This window comes from Sceloporus occidentalis, unplaced genomic scaffold, assembly GCF_023333645.1.
Source record: "Sceloporus occidentalis isolate IW3139 unplaced genomic scaffold, rSceOcc1.0.p SCAF_167, whole genome shotgun sequence".
NCBI classification, from domain to species: Eukaryota; Metazoa; Chordata; class Lepidosauria; order Squamata; family Phrynosomatidae; genus Sceloporus; species Sceloporus occidentalis.
In genome coordinates this window covers 1023137-1049263 of record NW_028317147.1, presented here as the reverse complement: position 1 = coordinate 1049263, position 26127 = coordinate 1023137, and the positions used below count along the sequence as shown (strand labels likewise).

Below are 26127 nucleotides of genomic sequence, written 5' to 3'. Positions count from 1 at the left end.
CATTATATTCAGTGTCACCTAGTTATCTTATCGGTATACATATGATCATACTCAGACACACCAGTCCTTCTCAGAAATAAATCGAAACAGGTAGATAAACTACTTCCTTCTATTACTGGTGTCATTTGTATAACACATTTATCTGCATAACAAAATCCCTTGATCTATACAAAATATAGAAAATAGAAATTACATACTGTCTTCTTAAAATGTAATGTGTACTAATTAAGTAGAAATGAATGAATAAAAAAGCATGATTTTGTTTAAAAGAAACTAAATCACATAGTTGCCATGACCCATTTCTTACTTATGATATGTTTATTGCTGGCACCAAATTTATGCCAGTGTCTTTGCACTCTCCTGATACTACTAATACTTTAACACTGTTGTTTTCAGTGTTCCTACAAGACAGCAAATTATTCCCTAGTTATGCATGTACATGTTTTTTACAAATGAAGAAAAAGTTGTTGCGAATCAACTAAACTAAACTTATTAATGAGAATTTCAATATCTGTTATCAAGTTATGGGTAAAAATCTCTGTATTTTGCATGATTTTATTTGATTTCACATTGTAAAAGTTCTTCTGAGAAAATCCATGCAAAGCTTTAGTAAACACGTCTTTGCTTGGCTGACTATTGTGTGTGGGAGAAATTATGGGTTTTTTTCACGTTTGACACGTGCTTGGTACCATGATGATTATTAAGTAAGTGGCATTTTCAGATTATTATTTACTTATTCTTAAATGTTAACATTTTCTGCAGCACTCTGGAATTTTAATATGGGGTGGTTAACAAATACATAAAAACACATTTACATGTACAACAAGAGTTGTGGACCCTGCCTGTGAGCTTACAATCTTAAATACACTTTTACATACAGTTCTTAGACGGAATGGTGGGCTTTAAGGGCAACTTCATGATCTTACATTCTACACATTTTCTAAATACCTATAAGAGATTTAGAAGATAGAAAAATGTAGATGTTTTTGTGGAAGTTCTCATTGGAGATGGTATTCTTGTTTGCACTTATTCATTTTGGAAATGTCCGCAGAAGATTTAATTTAAACCTTTTTTTGTAAATTTCATATATCCAGGGTGCACTATTGGTATAGTGTTCTCCTGATTTTCATTTTTCTTCAGTTGTAACAATGCCAGGGGGCTATGTTAAATAAAATAACTTTCTCTCGTAAATTTCTCTACTGTACTCCATTTTGATTACTATTTCAGGAAATTAATGCAAAGGAAATCAAATTAAACACACAGTAGAGTAATTTTCTATGTTTCATTTTCAGGAGAGTAAATTGAAAGCTAAAAATAGAAACACATATTGACTAATAAGAAATAGTTCTCAATTCAGTTATTCAGTTTATAGATGATAGTTCTTCTCATGCATTTATCAGCCTTATTGAGAGACCTAAAAAGCAGAGAAGGAGTATTCTGATACGCTCATATTTTGCAAGTTATTTCCTGCTCCAGCAAGTGCAAATAAACCAATGAAATATTTGAATTTCTGTTCTTGAGTTGGTTTTGGTTTTTTTCAAACATATGCTTTTGTAGCTTAAAAAAAGACAAATCAATGGAAAATTGCTTTGAAATTCCCACTGTGCTTGAAAGGACATATCAGTGGGTGTTAAAATATATAATTATGTGATTACTGAATCCCATGTGAGAGAAGCAGAAATTTCCTAATAAATTTGCCATAATATACCACAATAAATATAAACAATACATTAAATGATATAATATTAAATCACAACATTTCTTTAAAAAAATATTAATAGAAGGTTGCCTGCTTAATTTAAGTAAGTATACATTTGAAATGCATGTGGCATTCTTTAGAACATTAAATGGAATTGAAAATATTTTATGCCGCATAGCAGTAAACAAAAATCATTGACCTTCTATTGTGATTATGGAATTTTAATGCTGAATACTCATGCCACATTATGGAAAGTGACTTGCAGTTGTAAGTAAGGTAGGTGAATGCTACAGCTGCCACTTGCATTAACATATTCTGTCCTATGGAGTTGTAAGTGGGTAGTACAACAGATGCAGAATATTAAGGAATAGGCAACACTATCATCAAGCCTACGACATTGCCTTCCCAAAGACATCAAAGAGTGACTGTACCACACTATTTTTACTCTCCTGACAGTGTGGAAGATTGGAAAAGTCCCCCAACAGAAGTAGTAGATGCTTAAACAGTGATGGAACTTGGAACATGCATGGGATGTGCATTAAGCTATCCTGAATATAAGATGAGGCCAAAGCTTGAAGATCTTAAAGTCTTAAGGTCTAAGTCTTTACATCAAGTGAAATGGACAGACTGGAAGAGCCGAATGATACTTATCTATGCTTCTTTGTCTGCTATATACGGAATATGTCCTGCACATTGAAATAGTATAATTATTATTCTTTTAACAATGAGAGTGCACTTAGGAAAGATCAAATACAGATAGACAATTAAACCAACCTAAACACCATTATTTTTTAAATACTGTGCATATCATGCAGTCATTCCAAAAAGATACTTTACGATGATTTTGAAGCACACTTTTTAATTATGCGTACTTGCATTTTGGTTATAACTGTTATAAAGAGCCCTTCTCTATGGAAGTATTTTGCATTTGCTAAACTAAATAAAATAAAATATTCCAGTAACAAAGCAAAAAAGTAATGGCCTCAATTTTTCTCATTCCATTATGATGATAATGTAGCTGTGATTTAGTCACTAATGACCAATACAGTCTTCTGTACTGTTTCAAGGGAAATACAAAAGCAGAAATTGGAGTAAGTGGAGCAAAGAGAAAATAAAATCAAATAAAATAGTTCATATACATATCTTCAAATATCTACAAATTACATCAAAAGACTGACAGAAAAGAGGACAAACCTTAGAGGCCTTTTGGTTTATCTGTATAAACAAGTAATTATACTTATCTTATTACTTATAAATTATGTAATTGGGTCTGAAGGTTTATTTTTAGGTTTTACTTAGTATGACTTTAATTCCACATTTTCCATGTATTTCTACTGATGTTTAAATATATTTTAAATAGGCAAGATACTCAGAGGGAAGAGGCTTTCCTGAAGGGAGGTTGTGGGGAGCAGGGGCCACTTCCTTAGGGTTAGGCCTGATACAGCAACACCCATAAATATGCAAGTGAAAGTGAGCAGAATCATAATTCACGTATGCAACCAAAAATAGTCTACAATACAAAAGCTATTCTATGGGTCAAAATGAGTGTCCTTAAGGCCAGAGATGAAGTGCCTCCAGTGAAAATAAGGGGGTGGGGTACGTGTAGCAAACTCTTCAAGGAAAAACCACAGTGCACTACAAGTCACCAGTCTTCTTCTGGGGTTCCACTCAGTGAAGATGCAACCCCCTTCCCTGCTGGCCCAGAAGACCTGCAAGAGGGCTTGGTCCTCTTCGAAGAGGGGAACAACTGAAGTCTTCAAGGGAAGATGACAACTAAAAAACTAGGCCACACACTCACCCAAAACCCAGGGACCTGGCTCTACTGTGACATTTTCAGTGCATCCATGCATGACATATCAAACAACAAAGTATTTAGTGTTTAGTGTGAAAATGGAAGACAGGGACTTAGGAGTAATTATTTCTGATCACTTTAAGGTAAGCACTCCATCTCCAGAAGGATTGGATTGGTTGATTTCAGAGGAGGCCTACAAAATAAGTGGTTTCCAAGTTAGAAATTAATATGTATAGCTTGGAGTAAAGACTAGAGGGTGTGGAATATAAAGATTTAAATACATAAAGGGATTTAACAAAGTACAGGAAGCATTTTTTTATTTGAAAGTAGGAGCAATGTTAGAACAAGAGGTCATAGTCTAAAACTAGAGAATTAGAGGTAATGTAATGAAGTTCTACTTTACCGATTCCTGGTTGACAGCCTGAGGGGTGGGACAAGGATTTGGCTGTTTCTGCAAAGGTGATTCTTTTGTGTGACTGGGAACCAGCCTAGCTTCCCAGTGTCAACCAGGAATCAGAAGATACCGAGGAAAAAAAGAGAATTCCAGACATCCATCTAACGGGATTCACCGCTGGAGATGAGCCAGGTCACATACGCTCATAGTATGTTCGACAAAGTGTAAGTAAGTGTATCTCTCCTTATGTGACCTGTATGCGGACATCTAGGAGATTTCTTGAGAGCTTGAACACCACATCGTAAGTGAATTCATTGGATATTAAATTGACACATTTACAATACAATCTACACTATCAGCGTTATTTTTTCTTTTTTTGTTTTTTCCTTTTTTGATTGTTCTATACGAGCGCCCCTAAGTGGAATCTGTCATTGTTAAATTTAGCCAGTCTAATAGCCTTTTTTCAAATGTGACATGGGTACAACAAAAAAAATAAAATTCTGTAATCGGCTTTTGTGGCCAGTATAGCCCAAATAACAACAACAACAAAAAATAATACATAGTGGTTATTTTTGTAATCTAGGGATGTAGGTGAACAAATGTTGGTATATTTCTCTGCAGTTGCACTGCATAGAATGTTAAAGTAAGTTTTTTTTTCTATGATGAGAAAATGAATCCAAAGACGAATGTGATTACAATTAATAACAGGTATTAGTAAGGCATTTTCCCAAAGATTAATCAAACCAAAATTAGTTTAAATACAAGGCATACAACTTTATAGTGAATAAAACTATGTCCCATATGACAGAGTCTAAAATCATTACATGATGAATCAAGAGAAAATAGCTTAATTAGGTATCAGCTATATACTTTAATAGATGCAATTTAATCCATATTTAATTATTGCTGCATGATTAATCAACTTCCATGTTATAGTTTGTACAAAATGATGGTTTCTAACTTCCCCTGGTTTTTGTGTGCTAAATTCTGTCACCAACAGTGGTTAAAAATTACAGGATCATTCTGGCCTAGGGTGAGAGGGCCTAAGGCGGCAGTTGAAGATCACCAGAGAGTTGAACATTTGAACTTGTCAATAATATTATCAAGGGCAAACCCTAGTCAGCTCATCCCATCAGAAGGACAGAGCTGGTCCTGTATAATGAAGTAGTAATGCAGTAAAGTTCTTGGAAATAATGTAACTCTGCTTAATATAGAGGGCAAACAGCTCTTCTGACAGAAGACGTTCACTGGAATGTGCCCAGTGATAGTGATATCAGACAGCTGAAATGTTGAACTCTCCAGCAAGCTCCATTTCTAATAAATATACCTGACAACTACCATTTGATTATAAGACGACCCCCCCAATCTGAATATTAATTTAGGAAAAAAAAGAAAAAGCCTGAATATAAGACGACCCTATAGGAAAAAAGTTTTACCAGTAAATGTTAATTCATCTAAACTATTTTTTTTTAATAAAAGCTATGATTGAGAAAAATATTTTGGTTTTATTTCCTTCTATTTTCCAACCTGCCCCCCAGTTATGCACATCTGCCCCAGAAATGCCTTATACCCCCTATATGCCACTGTGCCCCATGATATGCCTGTTAACCCTATATGCCACTGTGCCCCATGATATGCCTTTTGACCACCTATGTGCCACTCTGCCTCCAGAAATGCCTTATACCCCTATATGCCACTCTGGCATTTAGAGGGTTAAAAGGCATATTATGGGGAAGAGTGGCATATAGGGAGGTTTAAGGCATTCAGGAGGCAGAGTGGCGTATAGAGGGTTAAAAAGGCATTTCTGGAGGCAGAGTGGCATTAAGGGGGTTAAAAGGCATTTCACAGAGCACTCTGCCTCCAGAAATGCCTTATCCCCCCCATTTAACAATCCCCCGCCCCCCCCCCCAAACTTACCGGTGCTTCTGACTTCCCTGTCATGTAGCCGGGGCAGCGTGTAGAGCCCACGCAGTTACGCTGCAGCCGGAAGGAGGTGTGGCTAGCAGCAGGGGTTGTCTACGTCCATCGCGCAGACCTTCCCCGACTGTCAGAGATCAGAGTTCCCCGCACCAGTGCGGGAAACTCTGATCTCTGAAAATGCACCGGGGAGTCAGAAGTACTGGTAAGTGGGGCCCCTGCAGCTTCGGGGGATCTGGATCTTAGTAGTCTCATAGTCAGACCTATTTGAGGTCTGATTATAAGACGACCCCCGATTATAAGACGATGGGTATTTTTCAGAGCATTTGCTCGTCTTATAATCGAGCAAATACGGTATATAGCCTATTCATTGTCTCCAACATAAATGGTTTAATATTAACACTAATATCACAAAGTTGTTGAGCAGTCCACTTTCTTACAATGCATCAATGTAAGATTCACAAGAGGCTCTCATGTAATGAAATGGCTAAAATAAAGAAGCACATTTTATTGAAACATCAGCTGGAGTGATTTTTCTAAAGAGTGTTGACATTTCTTTCAGCTCTTGAATTAATGCATTGCAGATTTAAATTCTGGGCTATCTAAGAAAATTATCAATTATTTTGGAAAATTAGACAATGATTTTATTCATGTCATGCTAGCCATGCAAATTGCTCCCATTTAAGGTATTTTCTCTTGCCAATCATTTGAATAAATGCTTTATAGTTATCTTGGTTGGTTTTTGAATAGCTGTCATTATTACTCTTTAATATAGTCTCTTAAATATGCCCATGGGTTTTGTCAAGACTCAAAGCACAAAATGGATCTGTGTAAAGCTGATTAAGACAACATTGTATCTGAGTGCAAAATTATATTTTATATTTTAAATGTCAGTGTATAAAGAGTTAAACACACTGATCACAATGGATTTTAAACACTGCAATAATGTAGAAAAATTGGACTTTGCATGCCAACATTTACTATTCACAAATACTTTTGAAGCCCCACAGATCCAAAAAAAGTTTCTGTTAGATGAAGGGCATGCAGAAAGTAATGTGAGCAAAGCAGGGCTGCCCCATGGCTGAAAATTTTATGTAAAGAAAATCATGCGGGGGGGACCTATAATGAAGAAATCCTCCCAGGGCTGTAGGAATCCCCTCAATAGAAACGCGGTACGGCACCCAGGCGGAGGGGAGAGAGGGGTGCCGAGCGGTCGCTCATGAAAAAGTTTTCGGCAACCGCTCGGTGCCCCTATGTCTCCTCTGCTCCCTGCCGCCACCAGCCTCAGAGATGCCCTGACTGTCCTGGTGCCGGCGCTTCACGCTGAGCACCGGAATATGACAACATATGCCAGCGCTCAGCACTGAAGCCGCGCACACCGCGGCAGAGCAGTGAGACAGAGGCCTTGCTCCCACCACAGGACTTCAGCACGGTAAGTGAACTACAAAAGGGGTAGGGAGAGGGAAGATAGTAAGAAGGGGGAAAGGCGTTAGATAGTGAGAGGGGGTAAATAATGAGATGAGGTAGAAAGTAAGAAAGAGTGAGAGGGGGTAGATAGAGAGAATGGGGGAAATAGAAAGTAAGAAGGGGAGGTAGTAAGAATTTTGAAATAAAAAGCGAGAATTAGAGAGAATTAATTAATGGATATGTGTATCATGGATGTGATTTAGGGAAAGGCAAAGATAGCTCAAGCAGGATGTTTGAGCCTTGGGGACCAAGCTGGCACAGACAGCGTGTTTAGGGACAAAGTTGTCTCACTCTGGACTGTAATCTGTTTGTGTAATCTGGGTGCCTGTCAGGTTCTATGTGGGGAATGTGGATGCCGGGTCTGGCTTTGGGTTGTGCAACCTGGTTTTATCTATACCTTTAATGCTGAGTTTTTATGTGAATTCCAGTTGGTTTATACCTGCAAAACTGGGTTTATGTGTTATTCTGTTGATCTATTCCATACATTATTTATGTATACCTGCAAATATAGGATTTGTATGTCTTATTCAGTTAATCTATACATGCACATGCCATTTCATGTGTTGTTTATTTGTTAGGGGTTCCTACGCCCATGCCGTCTCCATCCTAAACACATTGCACACATATCTGTCCCTTCCTAACACAGGATGCCACTAAGGCTCTTGTTCATGCCCTCTTATCTCCCACCATGATTAGTGTAACTCTGCCTTAGCGGGTTTCCCCCTTACCCGTCTCACCCCTCTACAATCCACGAGGAATGCTGCTGCCAGACTTAACTTCCTCTCCCATGACTTTACTTACGTCTCTCCCCTCTGTCAGTCTCTTCACTGGCTGCCTGTGCACTTCAGGATTCATTTCAAAATCCTGTGGGTGGTCAATCCCTAACAATGGCACGTTTACCTTTTACCTATTATGTAACTCTAACTCCCTCTAGATGAGGTCCATTCAATCACTCATTGGTGCCAACAGGGGGGACTGTGAAACTCAAAGCAAGCAAAACCTCTATGGAAATGCAGCACTGTTAACCTGTTAAACCTATTCAAGTCAATGGATGCAATACATCCTTCAACCACTTAAAGCTGGTACTATATATACATTCTTTCACTTAATCGGTGGCTATTTGTTAATCATCTGATTATGAATGGCATTGAATGGATTATTTTTTCCTTGGGTTGAAGATTAAGAGACAAGGGCATCATTTGGATGGGCTCTAAAAGGTAAGTGAAACCTACAAGTTTTATACCCCAATAGTGTATATCAATGCCAACATCCCTGTACCTAAAGACTTATTGTATTCACCCACTACCTGCTAGAGTGGCAGATCAAAAGCATAAGGTGTAATGTCTGGTGGTAACCTGCTTGGAATTTGACGGGTCTGCCTGATTGCTAGTCCAGGCCTATAAACCAGTGATCCTGTGCTGTAATTTGGAAAGGCAGCTTCTTGAGTTCAAGCTGCATGGATAGAATGCAAATGACAAAATAATATCAGGTGACAATTTCAGTTTGAAAGATACGAAACACTAGAACAGCTTTGAAAAAAACAATTTATTTAATTGCCGACAAAGAGATTCCTGGCATTGTTTTGGGCTTTATCCAGCTTTTTGAACGCCAATCTGACTGATAAAATTGTTGGATAAAGTTTGAAATATTGCCAGAGACCATTTCATTGCCAATACATGACTTTATTTTGACTGGTTTTCAAATGCAGCAAATTTGATATAAAAAAAACACCAAAAACCCCAAAATCAGTTAATGGTTCCTTAATTAAACTAGCACAGATTATCTAGACATCCATCCCTGCTCTTTATGCTTTCCTTAAATTGCTCATCTGGCGATCATAAATGTCCACAATATTTTCCTGTTACAGGTATGCTTATTTGCGCTCTATCTCTGGTGCACCAAGAACCCCTCATCTCCTGCTTAACCCCTTGTTTTCACCTGGTATGCTTATTTGATCTCTGCACCTGGTGCACAGAGAACCCCTCATCTGCTGCTTAGCCCCTTATTTTTACCTGATATATTTCCCTTGTATGTATACCCTGATTTTCAAGGGTTAACTTTGGTGCCCTCTTGTCTAGCTTAATTGCAGTTGTTAAGGCAAGGTGTGAAACATCAGCATCCTATATGTAATCACCTTTTCTGACCACTTGTGAGGTAGCCCTATAAAGTCCTAGGCCTCGCTTGGAAATGTAACTGCAGTGGCCTCATCCCAAATTGACTCTTCATAAGGGGACAGATAAGATTTACACTGGAGTTAAACTGGTGAAAACAGCAGGAACCACATATCATTTACCTTTGCAGTCAACTGGTAACCCTCCTAGTCTATTATCCCACTCATCCTAATCCTCAACATGACCCCCTACAGGTTTTGACTCTTCTTTGACTTCTCTTCTGCACCCCTACCCTTCGAATAGATTTGATCACTCTTTCCTCTTAACAACCCCATCCACATTTCACATCTATCCTTCCTTTCTGCCCTTCCCTCCTTCCTTCAAACCTTCCCTACTACTAACCAATCTCAAGTGAAGGGAGCCCATTTCACAACTTTCAATCTCACTTGTTATTGGTCTGCACCCTCCTCCTTCTGTGCTCAAGGGGCATTCAATCTAACCCTGGACTCACCATTGCAACCTCCCTCTGCCCTCGCACTTTCCATATAAACAAAAACTACCGCAATTCTTTTAATCTCAAACCAGTCCACATTTATCCCAGCACTACTTTCTCCTGTGCCTTCTGGAATGCACACTCTGTGTGAAACAAACTCACTGCCGTTCACAACCCTTTACTCTCAAACCACCTCTGCCTCCTTGCACTCACTGAAACATCTTCTTAAATAACCTCTCCTGCTGCTCTCTCTTACAATGGTCTACACTTTAGCCACACACCTAGACCTGGAGACAGACAAGGGGGAGGGTGTTTGAATTCCCCTCTCCCCCCACTAAACCTTTCAGAAACTGTCACCAATTTCCTCCCTCTACTTGTTGTCTTTTAAAGTACATTCTGCCAGTCTCTTCTCCCCAATTGCTATGCATTGTGCTGTGATCTATCGTCCTCCCGGACCTACCTCTCAATTCTTTGACCACTTTGCAGCATGACTCTCTTTCCTCCATCACCCCATATGCAAATCCTGAAAGACTTCAATATACCGATTTATGGCCTATCTTTACCCGCTGTTTCTAAACTGCTGTCCTCCTCCTTTCTAGGTCAACCCACTACCCCAAACACACTTTTACCACTTCTCTCCAGCATCTCTACCGCCCCCTGTTAAGATATTGCCACAGTTCAGTATAACCATGCACTATCCTTAGTCCTATATATCAGCCCTCCAGCTCTCCAAACAATTTCATTAATCTCCTCCCTTTTTCATAAACCTTAACCTCTCCACATTTAACACCCTACTCTGACCTCCAGATTTTTTTAAAAAAATTACATAATCAGAGATAACATTCTCACCCATGGTGTTCATCAGATGGTACCCTGACCCCACTCCTCATCACAAGCCACTCTCAACTACTTCAGTCCAGTCACCCCTACTTAAGTATCTGGGGTTCTCTCATCCTTCCACCTCGCCACCTGCCCCTTTAACTCTGTACCCTCACATAGCCTACATCTCATTAGGTACCCCTTCTTAGGAGCTCCATTCCTGTTCTTTCAGACTTTCTCCTTCTTACACAAATTTCAAAAGCCCTCTAAAAACCTCAACATTTCTTCCTAACATTCAGCCAGCATCTTAATCAACCCATCTGAATGAGTAACAACCTCTACAGATCATCCTGATGCAACCAAATCATCCTTATGCAAATAGTCCTCTTCTACTCTTTCACTTCCCCCTCAACCATCAACTAGATTGTAAACTCAAAAGAGACGGGTCAGCTTCTTCTTTTGTACCAGTTTGCTATTTTGCTGATTTTGAATTATTTTACAGGCTCTGTTGTAACAGCGCTATGGAAACAGCTTACGCTATATAAATAAATGTAATATATATTTGTCATATCTGTGTGTATGTTGTTAAGCCTATTTTGTTGGGTAATGTGATGACAGAACATACAACTGGGCTAATATATTGCCAAACGACCTTGGTATTTGTTGTGTTCAATATTTTCAATTATACTTACATTTTGCATCATCAAACTCAATTAGCATTTCCATACATCAAATAGGAAAAGGAATACATGTAATTTAATAGGTTCCCATTCTATCTATGGATCTTGCTAATTAAGGATAGCTCTGTTCTTTTTTTATTCTTTTAAATAAATAGGTTTCAAAATTACTAAATACTAATTGCTCAAATGTTTAAAGCAAATTATACAAATCCACAAAGTAAGTTGAACAAGCATTTATTATCTAGATTTACACTTAGTATTAGTAAATAAAACTGTAGTTTCTTGTTATTATAATAGTGACACACACATGCTAAAACATTTAAAAGAATAATTGAAATGTCATATGATTTTTTGAAAAATATTATATAAATGCTGCAACAAATTGTGCATTTGGATTTGTACAAACTTTTTTTAATGAAAATTGCTTATTTCATGCATTTATACTAATCTCTGTTAACGAGGAGGAACCACATGAAAACGACTAGCAAACCCTACATTTTATCTGCTTGCCTGCTATAGATGAGTCATCTTTCTCTCTTACACATTTTTTTGGGCTTAAACAAGCTTTCATTAACATTTTTGGCAGCATTCCCAGAAAATGTTGTTAAGGTTCAAATTGGTTACATTGTTAATCATTCAAAGTCCAATAAATCTAGCAGGTGCTGCTTATTAAGTTCTTGTTCTGCTGGGAAGCTGTTCCACATATCCACTACCCCCTCGGTAAAGCTCTACACACCCCTCCAATTCTCCTGTCGCAGGTGAAGAGAGAGAGAGAGGGTTTAATTTCCAAATAAAAAAAGCCCCTGAATTTTGTCCAAGCCTAAATGGCAGGGGACTAACTTAATTGTCCAAAAACTATACATATATATATAAGTATATTTAGTCCCGCTGACAGCAGAGGGAAACACCCCCATTTAAAGGGAAAATGGGTGGGGAGTGGGGCATATTTCTATGCAAGAATGAACTGTGCTGTGTCTGTATTATGCATAGTTAAATCAGTGAAGAGACTTTAAAGCTCCTAAAAAGCTCATTGATTTAATTATACTTTATAGATTAAGAAGGCCACCACTTTATTAACCAAGAATAACATATATAAAGCAAATAGGTGAAACCATTATGACTGGATAAACAGAATCCCATTGTAAACTGAAGAACCGATAACAGGAAAATTCTGCAGCCACTCCTGGCTACAATTGAACGTCACCTCTGGGGAGATCTAACCACCGCCACACCCAGCTAAGCCAGCCACTCCTGCAACACCCTAGCCGCTTGTCACCAGCTTAGAGGGCCCACCCTTTTAAGTCCTTTTGGCTATTTAATGCCACGTTCTGGCTAGCTGCTACAATGACATAAACCATAACCTCAGGCCATAGTCCAAGACCCAAGCTAGACCTCCCTACATTATCTATTCATTCCCCACTGCTGTGACAAACCATCTCCCAAGGGCAAGCGGGGCTGTTAAGTGTTGTTGTTGTGAGACTCAGTCCCCAGCCTCCCTCCTCTCCCCAACTGTCTGTAAAGGCAACACCCCTTGAGGCACCACATTGCCTGCCGTAGCAGAGGCTTGTGGCACTAGTGTCGCAAGACTCCCCTGCCCTGTCATACTAAAAAAAAAACAACACCAATAGGGCAGCACCCATGGGGAGACCCAAAATTTTACCCGCCATTAAACAAACCCTTTGAAAAGAGGAGACAATAACCAGTGTCAACTCACCCACTGACAGGTCTGGACAAGAAATGCTGCCTTGAAGTCCCCAGCATGCCTACCTTCCACCCCTAATTGACCCTTCTTTTGTACCAGCAACCACCCTGATTCTTCAAATGGTGTCCCAATTACAATTTGTCATCTCCTAAAAAACACTCATAATAAAATTTTCCAGAAATTAATCATCACCAATATTTTTATGTTTCTATATGTACATTCTGATAAATGGCCTAATTAATGCCCTTTAAGACTATTCCAAAAGCATCTGTTCTGTAATTTGAATGTAAGAATAAACTAAATATATGGGAATGCCAGCTAAATATATAAATATATAAATATATAATATATGCACAACTGTAATTTAAGGCTCTCTGGGGCTAGTCCTACCCCTACATACACCCAACATATGCCAGCTTTACCTCAACACTGCTTGCCCTGCCCTTCGTAAAGCCACTCTCCCAGAAAAGGGAGAGCTCTGGGTAGTTTACCCTATGTAGTGTAATTATTTTCTATATTTTTTCACAGAGGTCATTTGCATGAATGTTTCAAGTGGGTTTGGTGGGAAGGATGGCTCTAAGGTGGAAGGAAAACTAAGGATTCCACTAGTCATGGTATTCACTGTTCTGTAGCACTATACAACTATATGGTTAAATATACAAACCAGATATTATCATATGTTATTATCATATTAGAACGGTCAATCCATTTTTTTTTAGCCAATTTACTTCTAACAGACACCTCATTATTTTAGTTTCTTTCATTCTCAAATGCTATTAAAAGCAATAAACACTTTCAAAAAAAAGAGAACATAATTATATATTAAAAAAAAATATATTCAGCCTTTCCTTTTACATTTAAAGAAATTAAATATTGAAAATGATAAATTGAATAATTTACTTGCTCATTATAACACTGTTCAAAAAATGATGAATTCTTTTACCTTTAAAGAAACAGTCTTCGTTATGAACCATGGTTATCTTCTGTCTTTTCAAACAGGCTGCTCTGTGTACTTCACAGTGATTTTCATAGAGCTTGCCATCAGATCCACAAACAGGTTTAAAATGGGGCTTGCAACGCTCCATGCATATGCACTCAGCCAGTCCAGTTTCCTGGCTTACAACGCAGTGTCTGCCCAATCCACAATACTTATTTTCGCAGGTTCCAAAATGCTTATCCTCTTGATCGGCATAACCTGTTGTAGCAAACAAAAAAGTGCTTGTGTTTAGGATTATTAACAACTTGTTACACAATTGGCATTCAGATTATTGTCCTATATTATTTATTTATATAGTGCTATCATATTCCATAGCGCTGCGAAATGGGTAGAAAAGGACACAACAAGTAGTATACAACGTAACAATTTGATTTACAGAACAATAGGTGAGGAGGGCTTGCATATAGTATAGTCAGTACTAAGCATACTATTAAAGATCTATCTTTCTGTATATTTCAACACATACATCTTGCACAGAGACACAGAGCATTTGATGGTAGATAAGAACCATTCGGCCCATCCAGTGTGCCCATTTTTCCCAATGTAAAGAGTCAGACCTTAACCAGTCCTTGGTCTTGTCCTAGATTCAGGGTAGCTTTATACCAACCCAATGCAATTTTAAATTCCCTCATTGTATTAGACTCTACCACTTTTGATGGGAGACTGGTCTATTTATCTACCACTATCTCTTTAAAGTAAAAATGGCTTAAATTACATGTAAACTTCTGACCCTCTAATTTAAAATTATGACCTCTGAAAAGATGTTTTTCGTTCACATACTTAAAAGTTAAACATCCAAATAAATACAACATATTAAAAGACTTTCATGGTGCTTCTTAATGTGTTTCTACTTATATGGTACTGGTCTAGTAAGTTTAAAAATAAGAATTTATTCATGGAGATATGTTTAAAGAGATTATGAAACAGTAGCAGAATACCAATTTCTTTTCTTACAGTGCTATAAAACTCATTTCAAATTTGCTGTTTTTTTATTGTACTGCCTTTTTTCACTGCTATAATAATATGCACATGGTTGTCTTTGCCAATGGAAAAAAGCAGCTGTTTTTAGGCATTTTAAAAAAATCTATTGAGTTTAAATCAGTTCACCAATGGTTCATGAAAAGAGCTTGTTCGTTCATATATGTCCATAGCTATATGTGAAGAAAAAATATCAATGTGAATAAGGAAGTTCTGCATAGTGAAATATCAAAATATGGCCTGAAATGAATTGCCCATTAATAGAAGTAGATTGCTCAATATTAAAAATGACCACTTGTGCCTGCCACCATGAACCTCTGAAGGAACTAAGATGGTCGTGGTAGATGACCAAGATCTTTCCTATGTTTGAAAGCAAATACAAGAAGGAGGGGGCACCAGACACGTAAATCACCCAAAGGATCTAGAAACTCTAAGGACAATCGAGGTTGACCATTTTATCTGGTTACACAGTTACAATGTGGAGGATAAAAGTGGTCAGAAACATGATTGTTTTTCTGTGGGAATTGCTCCTTGGCAGAAACCAATACTTTCTACTTTTTCCAGCAGTTGTTGAATGTTTTTCTTCACCTGTAGTCACCTAAGCATTTACTTAATTGGAAAACCCCACAGATTAAAATAATACTGTTTTGCAGCTTTTCAGTGCATGCCATAGGTAAGACCTAGTGAGTTTGCAACAGAGTTGTGGTTTCAACTCACTGGCACCCTTACACATTATAAAGGGCTATCCCTGGTAAGCTTCTCATGCATGAGAAGTTTGATTGCTCTATATAATACATAGATCAATCAGTGTCATTTCACTAATTGAAGTATGTATTATTCTTTGCCTGACTGCAGGAGAACCTTGACTGATCATAAACCAGTCAGTAAGTAGAACCCACATCTACCCTCTCATCTCCTAAATGATTGAATAAACCAATGAACTACTTGCAAAAAACAGCATGTAACCCACATATTCTTGTACTCTAGATACAATTCTTGCCAAGTATGCCTATAGCCCTGGCAAGTCTTTCCTTTAGGAAAAGTTAGGTTGCTGCTTAATAATGCATAATTCAATTAGTAAAGCCATCTTCAGGAATGATTAACTATCCATTACATAGTGCACACAGAAAATGGGAGCCAAGTGCTTCTTAAATCTCCCTGATCGTGGGTATGTCTAAGTAAATCTATATTCTGCTCAACAAATTAAAATACTGATAACAACCAAGATATTTTACCCTGCTTTGTTCCATTACATTCCGTTCACAAGCAATAAAAAGGTATGCTGAATTTAATAATCACATTTAATTATCCATTCGGTAAAAAAATGTGAACCAAAGCCGTTAAGAACAGATTATTATTTTTTTGTTATTCTAGATTAAAATGAAATAATTGAATAAAAATATTGTATTGTATCATGGCTTTCACACATTTTCATTTAACATAATGCCTAATAGCTGTCAAACTTCCTGCTGTTAAACAGACATGACATATAACACTAGGCTCATTTTGCATTTGCAGATAATTAACCTTGATAGCCAGGAACATTTTGAGAAGCCTGCCTCACTTGGCCGTCTGGTAATGTAACTTTGCCTTTACGCACAGAATAAGAAGAACAAAAGTCATCTGACAGTAATTATGCATGACTATTACAAAATGAGCTCTGGCTACAGTTAAACATGATTCTAATGTCAAGGTATAACATCCACAACAAGCATTTCTAATCATATTTTTAGTACAACTAGCACAGTACAATGAAGTGTTCTGGTACATTATTATACACTTGCTGAGCTTAACAAGCATAATGTGTTAAAGAGGAAGCACAGCTAAACATCAACAATTAAAAAACACCTAGGGTCTCATTTTGTATATAGACATAGTATACAGGGCCGGCCCAAGGCAAAATGCCGCCTGGGGCGAATTTTAAAATGCCGCCCCCCCTTATCTACCCTTCCTCTCCCTCCGTCCCTGCCGCCCCCCCATTATCTACCCTTCCTCTCCCTCAGTCCCTGCCGCCCCCCCCCATTATCTACCCTTCCTCTCCCCCGCCTCCCCCCCCTTGTACTTACCTTTCAGCAGTCCTGCGGCGAGTCACCCTGTTCAGTCTCGGTGCCGGCTTGTAATGCTGAGCGCTGAAAATCTTCCGGCACTCAGCATTACAAGCCGGCACCGAGACCGAACAGGGAGACTTGCCGCAGAGGAGAGAGAGAGGGGCGCCGAGCGGGTACTGACAGCTTGGTAAGCGAAAACCACTTGGCGCCCTCTCTCTCTCTTTCGCTTTAAAAAAAAAAAAAGGCTTGGGGCGGCAAAGTGCCGCCCCTTCAAAAGTGCCGCCTGGAGCGGTTGCCCCACTCGGCTCCATTGTTGGGCCGGCCCTGATAGTATATATGTAGACATCATCTGATGGTGCAGGAGCTGATAGACTCTAAGCTCTCAAGGGCAGGGCAATTCTCTCCGAAACCAGTATGCCTTAACATGTGTTAACCTTATTATGAAATGTTATATTGTCTATGTTACTGTTAATTGCCCCACTAATCTAATAGTTATACACGGGGACGCTAAAGGTTTGCCCAGGAGCCTCTGGGGAAGTGCTGCTTTCTTTGACAGAGATCAATTAATATTCTGACATACCCAGAGCCCCCAGGTTTTTGGGTCCAAACAACACACAATACAAATCAAAAATGATTACTATAAAATTTGTTAAATAAACCATTGATTCTTTGAAAATTTATTTTAGTGTCCCATTTGAACAGTGGAGTTTATTCACTGGAGAGGGAATATGCAGGAGAATTGTAGCTTAATTAGGTGCAGAAGATACCACAAAGTGTGACAGTGACAGCTCACAACACAAGTATTTGACAAAATAAAAGATCTGCACAAATCAAAAGTTGTATGCATAAAGTAAAGTACAACAAATAATACTTATATTCAGAAAGTTATTTAGTACAATGCTATGTTCCACTTATGATTTTCCACATATAAAAAAAAGAAAAAATACCAAACAAATCAAGGGGATTTCCATATTTAAAATATTTGTGCTTTTTTCCAAGACAAATTGTCACTCATTTTAGGCAGAGCTAAAATGTAATCCCTCAGATCACCTCAAGGTAGCAATGGGAGACATTAAAAACTGATACCTGGAGCTTTCAGTGTACAATGCCATAAAATTCTGATTTATAAGGAAGACACAGCTCCTCTTGGCCACTCAGGTCCTTCCTGCCTGGTGTGGTAATGCATGACCCTCTGTGATGACGTCCCATGTTTCACTGTCATAATGCTCCTTCAAGATGCATAGAATAATTTGTATAACGGGTTTATTCATTGGAGTGGGATTTGTAGTTTCAAATAACAGACTTTATTATGCATCACAAAGAGGCAATTTGGGTGAGCTTCTCCTGACAAAAAAGTTTGGTTAACCTTGCTAAATGCATGGTTTTCATAATACATAGTAAAGTTGATGAGTTGAAAAGTGCAAGTCCTTTGCAAATTCTTTAAAGTTTGATTTCAAACATTGCCAATCATTCGTAATAGATTCTGTATGCATGTTCTTCCTTTGCTTGTACATACTACTTTTATACAATGATCTAGACCAGATGCTGGGATAGCTTCTTAAAACTATCTGTTATAGTACAATTATACATTTCAGTAAAAGTGCTCTCTGCTTTGTTAATTCTTGAAAACCTGCTCTTGGAAGACAACGCTATTTTAATAAAGAAAAACAAAATCTCTAACCCTGACATTATGTCATCCATTTGAAAAAGTTTTTCCCCTGTAACATTTACACTCTAGCAGTTTGTTGATAAGAAGTGTCAAATTATATCTGAAACATCTTCATGTAATGTTTTTGCATTTACTTTTTTTTATCTCATTCAGTAAGTGCAGTCAATGGATTGACCAAAAGTTTGGTGGTAGTGGGGGGGGCTTACATATCTTTGGAATCTGCATTCTCTATTTAAATTAATAAGAGTTAATTAGCTTATCCTCCAGGATTATTCATTCTGATGGCAGCATGCCGCATGCCGCTGAGCCAACTGTTGGAGCTAGGCTGAATTACAGCATAGATGTAACTTTTGGGATATCTGCTTTTAAATGTTGACAGAACATATTAGTTTTTTCAAGGACTGGTGTCTGATGTGTACACATTTTTAAGTGCTTGATTCAGAGGTGTATTAGTAGAAAATTAAGAGCCAACTGTACTTATTACAAAAAAATGAATATTAGCTATATAGCATAAATTAAATTACTTTATTGATATTGCAGAGGACAAAATAGGCTAAATCAGGGCCAGATTCCCCTTTAGGTAGATTGGACATATGTATATTTAGGGAACTGTATAGCAGTTGTGGGAGGGAAAAGGCCCCTGGGAGTTTTTTGTAATTTAAGAAAATATCATAGAAGAAGGTAAAAACCCAAGCAGAGAGTTGCATATAGTCTATTGCTGTTAAAGCTCCAGGTCTGTTGGTGATTTGTCAAACAAATAGCAAAGACTAAAAAATATATAACAAATTGTGCATATTTACATATGAATCAACAATTCCAATCAAGAGATATATGGAACAATTGGATGTGTAGTGCCTTTAAAGTACAATGCTGAAGTAAAATAAACAGATGCTGATTTTGATGGAATTCACTAGAGAATAATGCATGAGAAGATTGGATAGACAGTTAATAGGTAAGAAACAACATAACACTTATACAGCTGCTTCCACTTATGAAACACCTTCTAAAGTCATAAACTTGAAAAGATAATTGTATTTTGAAGATAGGAGAAGCCACCCATTGAGCACTTCAAGAACGCAAAAGAAAAAGAATTTAAATATTTAGCAAGTTATTCATCAAATAGTTTAGCTACCCATGCAATCCTTAGGCAAGTACTTACATCAAAAATATGGTAATTAACACAGATGCTGCCTGCCATGAAAATGTATTTTACAGTGTTTTTTATTATTTTTTTAAGTTTTATGGTGATACCCCATATACCAGTGAAGCATATGGTTCTAATAAATATGTCTGGTAGCATAATAAATTCACAGCACATAACATACTTTCAATAATCTATATTGTTCAGAGTAACTATGTACTGATAAACAACAAATATGCTAGCAATGTGGCATGCTGTTGCCTTTGTTTAAGAAATATTTGAACATAGAGTTGCACTTATTTTTGTTAGCAGTATTTTCAGTTGGGACTAGTAGTTCAAAATAAACCCCTCTTTGGACAGCTATTGTCATGATTCTTAAAGGGTCATTTACTGTGGACTGGCCTCAAGGAACGCTTGGAATGATATCCACTGGATCATGTTGCATCTTTTAGAAGAATGGCTGTCAAACATCTTGGAAGACTCATGATTCGAACCAAAGAAGCAGGTCAATGCAGAGCAGGTATTATCCCCTCTGCTGTAGCATTTTCACCAGAGAGGTACCAACATCTCCCCGATACTTTTTCCTACACAGTCCTAGTTTTTTTCAGCCAAGTTTGCAATAATCATCTTTAAATCTTCAAAACTACTTTAATCAAGGTAATTCTGACAACACATCTAGTGTTAATTTCCACCTAACTTCTTATAGAGACCCCAAATAATTAAAAAAAAACCTTGGCTTCAAGATACAGAAGAGTAAACTGAGTACAGTGCCTGGTGTTTTATCGTCTACAGTACAAATGAGCTAATGAGGACATTGGATGCGGAATAGCATGAGGATGAAGGCAGTAGAGATATAACCCTTTAAAGTAAAACAATGGCCAGAGTAACAAATATGCATACAGCTATTTGTCACTAGCACCAGACGTAAACATCACAGATAAAATGGAGGTGTCTGACAGCATCAACCATGCCGTACTGCACGAGTGAAGGTTCAATAGATATGACCTTACCACTCTTGAAACTAATCAACAGAAGATAAGCCGAGATGTTGCGTTAACATAAAACATATCACTTTTTAAATAGTTGTAAGAAAAATGCTTTTAACATGAGGTAAGGTTTCGTCCACTTTGGGCACATTCCTGAAAACATACTTCTCTTTTCTGTTTTCTGTGGGGCTGGCAACATCTAAACTACATATTTATGATACATATGTGCACCTTTCTATAATTGTTGAGAACATAAAACCTGATACAGAGATCACTATCACTACTGCTTTTCCTGGAACATCAGTCATTCGAATATTGCTGTATTTAGGTCACAATTAATTTATTTGTTTCAATATACATTTGAACATGCATTTCTCCTGTATTCTGTTTTGTTACACAATTAGTTAATAAGTTAAGTTATACACATTTCTACCTTGTTATTTATACAATAAGTAATATTGACTTGTTTTTCTACCTGAAACAAACATTGGGGAATTAAATCAATTGTTCCCATTAAATTTTTATGTTTTCTTTAAATTACAAACTATAGTGTATAGTAGAGTTTATAATAAATAGAAAACCTGTTGAAATATTTGTTTACCATATATTAAATGTTTTATTCTGGCCTAGTCCAACTTGGCCTAGTGGAGCAGATCCCCCTATGACAGCAGGTTCAGCACTCCTGCTGTTCTATTGGACAAACTGGCTCCCTGGTCCTTAATGTAGCGGTTAGGATCAGATATCTCCATTGTAACTGGCTAATTTACACTATGGAGGTCTGTGACTAGCCTGCACAACCTCCTTAGCAAGCAGCATCCACACTGTATCCACCACCTCAGCAAGGAGGACTGCGGCACAAAGTTAAGTGTTGGAGATGGCTGGGACACTGTACTGAGTCAGGCTAGGGCATACCCCAGCCTAAATACACCACTGCATATATTATGTATCAAACATGTCATAAATAAAATAGGTCAGTCAAACATTCATAGCTGTTAAAGTAAGTCTGGTTCAGTCAAAGTTATTTAGTAAGTAACAGCAACATGGTAGAGACTAGCATTTGTGTAGTCCCACAGATAGTGTTATTATATATGTCACATGCCAGCACTCAGCAACAGGAAGTAATTCTCAACTTGAGGGAGCTGACATATTTACTTTTAAATATAATTTTAACCCCTTAAGGACAATGGGCGGTACCTAAACCCATTGAAAACAATGTATTTTGAGCCCGTACATGTACGGGCTTTGTCATTATGGGGTTAAAAAATGTATGTGGGGCAGCATCCTTAAACTCTGGCAGCACCATTTCTTGGGCTGCCCCGGGCCCAAAGCAGCTGCCCCTGAAGCCTGCAACAACATCTCAGAGGATCATGACTCGCACGTCCCATTTGGGTCACTCACCGGACCAGCACCAATAATTTACCCTGCATGTTTGGAGTGAGGACGTCTAATGTGGAGTCACACTAAGGTCAGAAGGAGGAAAGACCGCACTGACTCTGACAATCTCTTCCTGATCTGCAGAGTCAGTGCGGCAAGTACACACAACCCCAGCATTAAGCACACCCTGCCACAAATATAGTGCCCCCCCTGCCACATATACAGCACCCCCAGCCATATGATTTCTTTATGTTATAGAAATAAATACTAGCCTCCAGAAGTGTGGTTGGGTAAGTGGCGCACACAATCAATATTAAAGGTGGCCCTGTCCTTTCTAATATCTGGGGCAGAAGAGGCAAGCAGGTGAAGGTGTGGTAAAAGGGGATGAGGGCTGGGAACTCAGTCTTGATCAGGCTTAGGGCAGCAGATATACAACTACATCCATGCACTCATGCGTTGGGCTACAATCTTAATTAATGCAAAGTTTGTGAAATGGTTCCCAAGAATATGTTTTGCTTTCATATAATAAAAATTAAGTTGTGAGTACAATTTGAAAACATCTGTGTTTTGATATTTTATGTGTTTAAAACTAAACTCACAAAATTTAGCATTCGCGATATAATAAAAATAATAATATTATTACGTGGCATCCTAAAAAACGAGCAACTAAAAGACATTGATTTAATAAATACAGAACATTACTACTACCCATCATTATTGTCTGGTAATGATTACAGCCATTATGCTAGTGGGGTTTTTGCTAGTCAAAAATGAAAGCAGGAGAAAATACAAGTTTTAGCGGATAGTCCCGGTTATAAGTACAGCTACACCCTCTTTGTGCCTTAGGGTTGCAATACTTAGCAAATTTGTTCTCAGATATTTACAAAAGCTGGCCTAAAATAACACAGAGATTACTGCTTTGTATTTATGTTTGTGTACCCAACATTCAGTTTTTATAAGGCGTAAAGGTTGAATAATGACAATTCAGCTAATGCAACCCTTCAGCTTTAGTTTTTAGAAACTATCTGTACAGACTTAGATCGGTGATACTAATAAAAATATGCACTCAGAAAGCTTGAACTTTCTCATCTCCAACAATTGCTACTGAATTATTAATTAGAGCTTGGCATTAGTATTTGAAGATATGTAGGATCATATTCAAACTTGAAAGGACTGCTTTTGTGTGCTCAATATCTTCCGTTAAGTAATTTGTAATGTAATATTATGTACTGGTTCAAACCGTTACAATCTTAACATTCATAAGCTTTTTTTCCCCTCCAAAGTAGAATTCTTTTTGCATCTTACTTCAAAAACGGCAGCTACGGCAACTGCTGTCAAAATAGTAGTAAAGCAGATGATTTTAACAATTTTAGATTGTTGCTATATTCCTTCTGAAGAATTATTGATGTCTAAACGTCAAACACTCAAACGTAGTTTTTCACTCTTACAGCTGGCAATCCAACATGTTGTAAATGTTCTTGTTAGGACATTTACTAGATTAAATATGGGACTAGCCTCCGTTAGTAGGATGATGATAAATTTATCTAGCAATATAGTTTATATGTTGTTGAACTCCCAGCTCATATTTAAAACCACATACTTTTGCAAACGTTATAAAAGTGACCCTGGAAGTATTACTTACAAAATCATTTAAGATAATAAAACTTACTTCTGCTGAACCATGTAAAACTCCAAATGTTATTAACTTGTTTTTTGGTTGTCGTTTGATCAACACTCTTTATAAGTCTATAGATGCATTTAATTTACAATTTAGAGTATATGTTTTGAATTGAGACAATTATAGTAAATTATTTCAACTGTGCCTGGAGGATTCCAACTCCATAAATGTTAACTAGTGTGAGCAATTACATTATAGCAGAAATATTAAATGTGGCATTTGCAAATGCATAATCTTACTTGAATCATTAAAAAAAAAAATAATAATTATGTACTATTGTGACAATTGGTTCCTGCGATTTTCCTAAAAGCTGAATGTTGTCATCTCTCCCCTTTACTGCCTCTCATGCTATGTCATCTCCTGGTTCTTTCTGTTAATAGAAAAATGGTTATATGTAATCTCTTATCAACTGCTCCATGGTTCTACTCCTGCCCCATGGGTAATAGCTGTTTAGTAAACCCAATGGTAATTTGGCCCTTAGAAGAGACTAACATCTCATGAATATTGGCCTACATGTTTTTGGGACTATGAAACAAGTGAAAAATGCAGGATCTCTCCCTGTCCCAGACCTTGGCAAGCCTCATAGAAATGGATCACGACTTTCCATTTATTGGTTCCCAGCGGAGCAGGGTCAAGTTGGTCTTTCAAGCTCATCAGAGAATAGCTTGAGATGAAAAGTTGCCTCTCAAGGCTGTTTGTCAGCCAGTTCTATTCTCAATGATTAGACTCGTTTGTCTCTGTAGCAGAAGTGCACAAAAGGCTTCCTTGTTGACAGACTGCAGTTGTAAGGATAATACAAGATAAAATAACACTAAAATGATCACAGAAAAGATACAGATATTATTAAATATATTACAAAATCAATAATATATAAGAAAATCAAGCAAATTCAATGTAAGGTATTCACACCTTAATTTGATTTAAAACATATTTTGAATCCAGGACAAGAATATCTACTGGCAAATAACATTCAAACAGCCGAATCAGGCACCCGGGCCATTATGTTACTGACCCCATACCACATATAGATTGTATTGAGCTCATGTTGGCAAGCAACTTGCAGACATGCTGACATGTAGCTAGCAATAGTCTATGAGGGTGACATTCTAGTCTAATGGTAAGCCTAAGTGAGACGAACATGTCATAAGCTGTTTCTGTCTTTTTTTATCCCTGCAAAGCACTTTTACTGTATCCAGACATGAATATTCAGTACATTTGAATATTCACAGTCAGTTCTAATGGCAAATATTTGCTTAGCATATTTGTGATTCAGCTAATTTTAGCTGTACTCATCAAACATGCCCCCAAAGTCAACCAAAACCAGATGAGTCCTCTCTAATCATTGCTAACTTATGAAAATGCAGTTTGCTTAGTGCTCCCATAATTATATATTTCAGGGAGGGTGATTATTTAAAATACCCACTTTAGTCCTACATTTTTTCTAACATGTCTATACTTTCATGAACAGCAATATTAAAGGCTGATATTGCAACAAAATCGGACAACAGTATAGCAAATAAATAGCAATGCTGAACGTTACAACTTGGTAGACCAGTGTAGGTTTAAGACAGCTTTGTTTGTCGTTTTATGATAAAGGTGATTCAGAGCAGTCAAGAATTTTACCCCTGTGGGCTGTGTATTATGGGTAGGTTGGGAGACCAGGGGATCTTTCCTCTGTGGCCCAAACTTCTGTATACTGGAATCACTTGTGGTCCTCATGTCTATTGATGATAACATAACTCTACTATGACATTTCTGTTTATACCACAAATAAGTTGACATTTTTAGTCCTCTCGAAAAAGTGTCATCTAGCTGATGTAAGCTAACATTAACTATTAAGAAAAACTAGCATCATGTGATCATCATTAAAATGACATGTACTTTTTCCCTTTCTCTCCCACTATCTCTCACTTTCTTTTTTCTTCCTTCCTTTTCTCTTCTTTCTTTTTCTCTTTCGTCTTTGTCCCTCTCTTTCTTTTCTTCTATTTCTCTCTGTTCCTTCCACCTGTCTTTTTTTTTCTTTTTCACTTATCCCTCTACCTTTTCTCACTCCACTCTGTCTTCTCCTTTGGTAACTCCCTCTTTCCTCCTCCCATGCACAAAGGGGCAGAGGGTTTTTAATTCAACTGGGGGTACAGTCCCAAATTGTAACTCATCCCTATCTTCTGCTCATAAGATGGCA

General features: G+C 37.6%; 1 protein-coding gene across 1 annotated transcript in view; it reads right to left on the bottom strand.

The window, feature by feature from the left end:
• The window catches only part of LOC149279408 (follistatin-related protein 5-like), a 283960-nt gene that overhangs the window by 126006 nt on the left and 131827 nt on the right, over positions 1-26127 (bottom strand). Inside the window, exon 5 of the mRNA XM_089501225.1 lies at positions 14018-14269. Coding sequence (XP_089357351.1) covers positions 14018-14269 — 252 coding nt within the window. The remainder of the gene's footprint in view (positions 1-14017; positions 14270-26127) is intronic.